The sequence below is a fragment of the Trichosporon asahii genome, assembly GCF_000293215.1.
Source record: "Trichosporon asahii var. asahii CBS 2479 unplaced genomic scaffold scaffold00063, whole genome shotgun sequence".
Lineage (NCBI taxonomy): Eukaryota > Fungi > Basidiomycota > Tremellomycetes > Trichosporonales > Trichosporonaceae > Trichosporon > Trichosporon asahii.
This window is the reverse complement of record NW_014040861.1, coordinates 1-3,130: the sequence shown is the minus strand read 5'-3', so window position 1 is coordinate 3,130 and position 3,130 is coordinate 1. Positions and strand designations below refer to the sequence as shown.

Genomic DNA, 3,130 nt, shown 5'->3' with positions numbered 1-3,130 from the left:
AGCAAAGCCGCGGACAACGGCGCGACGGCCATCAAGAGTATGCCGATCATTGGGAACGAGCCGGGCAGCAACCGCAAAACCCCCCAAAAGCCCCCACACAGGCCCGCCAATGGTTTGGCCAACAAGCAAGTCAACAAGCAAGCCAGCAAGCAGGTCAGCATGCAAGCCGATAAGCGGGCCCAGAAGATTTCCAGCAAGAAGCTCAGCGAGTCAACGGGCAAGCAGGCTAGCAAGCCAGCCGACACGCCCATCAGCACACCCGCTGCTGAGAATCCCGCCAGTGGCCGCTGTATCTACTGTAAAACGATGGAGGAGTTGCGAGCGCTGGTCTGGGCCCCGATGTCACCAGTATTAGCGCAGCCCTTGGAGGTGACTGATCTTCCTACCCCGACGGCCCGTATGGCTCGCACGCAGAACCCTTTATTGGCGTTGAGTGAAGACACCGAAACAAAAGTAGAGAGATGGAGGAGGTTGGTCCCTTCGGCAGCATCGTCATCCTTCTCCGCGCCTTCCATGTGCCCAACGTACTCTACGGTATTTTCGATCTCAACTGCAAAGACCTCCTCGCGCGGCTCGTCCGGGTTTGGGTCTTCATCGTCTGTTTTCCGGTCACCGCCCCTGTCCGTCGCATCCTTGCCACTTCCCAAACCAGACACTGGCGTCAACGATCTCCGGCGCGCTGCATCCGACCCACTACCTATCATTTCAAGTTGCAGCGCTTCACCCCGCCTTCACAAACCCTCTGGACTTAATCACTCTCCAGTGCACGTTCGGGGCTGCACAGACATCGATGTTGTGACAGCTCTGGGTGACTTCTACCAGGATATCGACATAGCCTACCGCATCCCACCTGAAAAGACTGCCAAGAAACGCTCCATAGAGCGCTGCAAGCAGGCGATACTGGAAGCCGACTGCGATATCATGTTTGCCCACCGGAGAAGGTCGGCGGCCGCGGCGAAGTTGCAGCGCCTAGGGGTGCCGACGATCCTCTACCCACGGAGCCGGGGGTGGCTGCGGGTCAAGATGGGGGAAGAGAGAACCGCCTTCCTATTACGGGAGCAGATGGACGAGATGGGGCTGTCGCCGCTGGAGGACTACCCTGATGATTGCAAGGCGACCATCTTGCGGATAATGAGGATGCGAATGGCCCTGAGGTCCGAGTTCCAGTTCGACAGTAGAGGCTTCATCGACAGGCGGGGGAGATATACGCCGTTCGACCCGTCGCCTAGAGAAATGCTCGCTTTCTCGTGGGATTGGGTGGAGGAATTCTGGGAAGACTCGCTTTGGAGGGCACCGTGGTTGGGATAGGAGAGTGACGCAAGAGCCTCCCAGCTCTGCGCATTCCGTAGTCACCTGGATCGTTGCAAGCGATAAGACATGTAGATCTCACTGGCCACCGAACGCAAGGTGGGGGAGTGGAGTGGGCCGGCGGCTGGCCTGGAAGTGGATCTTCGGACGTGAGCACTCAGATCATTCGCGTTCCGGAGGGTGTGGGAGCAGGCACTTCCGACCACGAGGAGCACCGAGTCAGTGGACCCAAGTTGCTCGCGGGGACTTCGGCATCCAGGCGGCATGGCGCGGCTGACGCCATCCCGTTGAACAGCGCGTAGGTCAGTCGTAACGAAGCGACAGCGCCTCAGAGCGAAGGAACAATGACATCCCGGGGGTGTCGAACGGTGACATACCCGGTTTACACGCGGTGCAAACAGGGTTTGCACATTCCGCGAGCTCGTTTGTTGCGTGTCAGCGTGTCGGGACGGAGCATGCTGGAGCCTTGCGGGGCCACCTCGGCCTGTGACTGGCCAGCGGGGTTCGTTTATCTCGCTCTCGTCACCAGGAACACGACAATTAGCGCATGCAACCGTATGCCGTCCCTCTCCCATGCATCCAGACTGCTGTTGCATCCGCACTCGCCGATGTCCCCGAGGTGGAGACGAGATCGAGCAGATCCAGACGGAGCGGGTTAAGCGACGCTCACGCACGCACGATTCATTAATTCGAAATGACGCCATGGCGATCGCCTGCCGATCTGGCGGCGATCTGTCCTGATTGCATGGCGCTTGCCTCCATCGCCCCCCTCCCCGGATGCGGGGAATGCAAAAGCCCAAATGCCCAACGACAAACGAGGAAACGCCTCCGTCCAGCTCTCCGGTTTCGGAACGTTCACTCTTCCCTTCATACTTTATACACTATCACCTCGCCGGCTCCTACTCAATGGGCGCCACCGCTGTCATGCTCCAGACTCCGGCTGGACCGTCCCGTCCTCGCGCGCCCGAGGCGTCGAAGGTAAAGGTGCGTGTACATCGTGAGCGAGTCTGACGGATCAGGGCGTCAATATGTCGATGAAGCGGTCCCTCGCTCGTATGGTCTCGACGGCGATGCAAAACGAGCGACTAAAGCAGCAAGCGAAGGATAACGGCACCGCATGCGACCAGGAAGCAGCGACCGGAGTCAAGAGCGAGCCCGTGGTCGATGCGAAAGCGACGAACGTTGCTTCGGGAACGGCCAGCGGGCCAAGACCGAGGTTCTCACCACCACCCGTCGAAGCCGCGAGCTTGCCCACCGTCTCTCCGCCGGCTGAACGTACGCATACAATCGACGAGTTATCAAACCCGCTACACTACGAACCGCTGCCATCCCAGCGGCGAAGCAGCGAACCGACGAAGTCGTCGCTGGGCGATCTCTGCGTGGACGAGCTCCGGCGGAGGGTGTGCGAGCAACTAGAGCGTGAGAAGGCGTACGAGACCCTAGTGTCCGAACTCGAAAAACAGCGGCTAGACATGATGAGACGCGAGCAGTCTGCCCGGGCGCGGATAGCGGAGCTCGTAGCGGAGGGCGTGCGGATGGCTGCCTGGGCTGCTTCCTTGCGCGGCGTCGCCGACAGGAGTAGTATCGAGGTGCTGCAGCTACGTAACGACATTACGGGGTTGCAGCGCAGCCTGCAAAGGTCGGAGGGACGACTACACCGCGGCGAGGAACTGCGGTGCGAAGTCATGGACGACCTGAGCGCCGTCCTCAAGCGCCTGGCGGCGAGCCCAGGTGATGCGGCGGGCTCAGCAGTGCTCGTTGACATGGTGCTGGAGAAGGTTAGCACGGGGCTAGACTGATGCATCTTGTTGTACACACATGC

The 3,130-nt window shown here is 60.1% G+C and overlaps 2 protein-coding genes across 2 annotated transcripts; both read left to right on the top strand.

The window, feature by feature from the left end:
* Window positions 1–39: 39 nt before the first annotated feature.
* On the top strand, window positions 40–1,308 carry A1Q1_03753 (uncharacterized protein; the record flags this gene model as incomplete). The annotated part of the gene is made up of 1 exon (XM_014323143.1): window positions 40–1,308. One exon carries the CDS (start codon window positions 40–42, stop codon window positions 1,306–1,308), a length of 1,269 nt encoding a protein of 422 aa, XP_014178618.1.
* Window positions 1,309–2,094: 786 nt separating this feature from the next.
* On the top strand, window positions 2,095–3,107 carry A1Q1_03752 (uncharacterized protein; the record flags this gene model as incomplete). Its single annotated transcript, XM_014323142.1, has 2 exons — window positions 2,095–2,292; window positions 2,349–3,107. The coding sequence occupies 2 exons, from the start codon at window positions 2,095–2,097 to the stop codon at window positions 3,105–3,107; spliced, it is 957 nt and encodes a 318-aa protein (XP_014178617.1).
* Window positions 3,108–3,130: the final 23 nt, after the last annotated feature.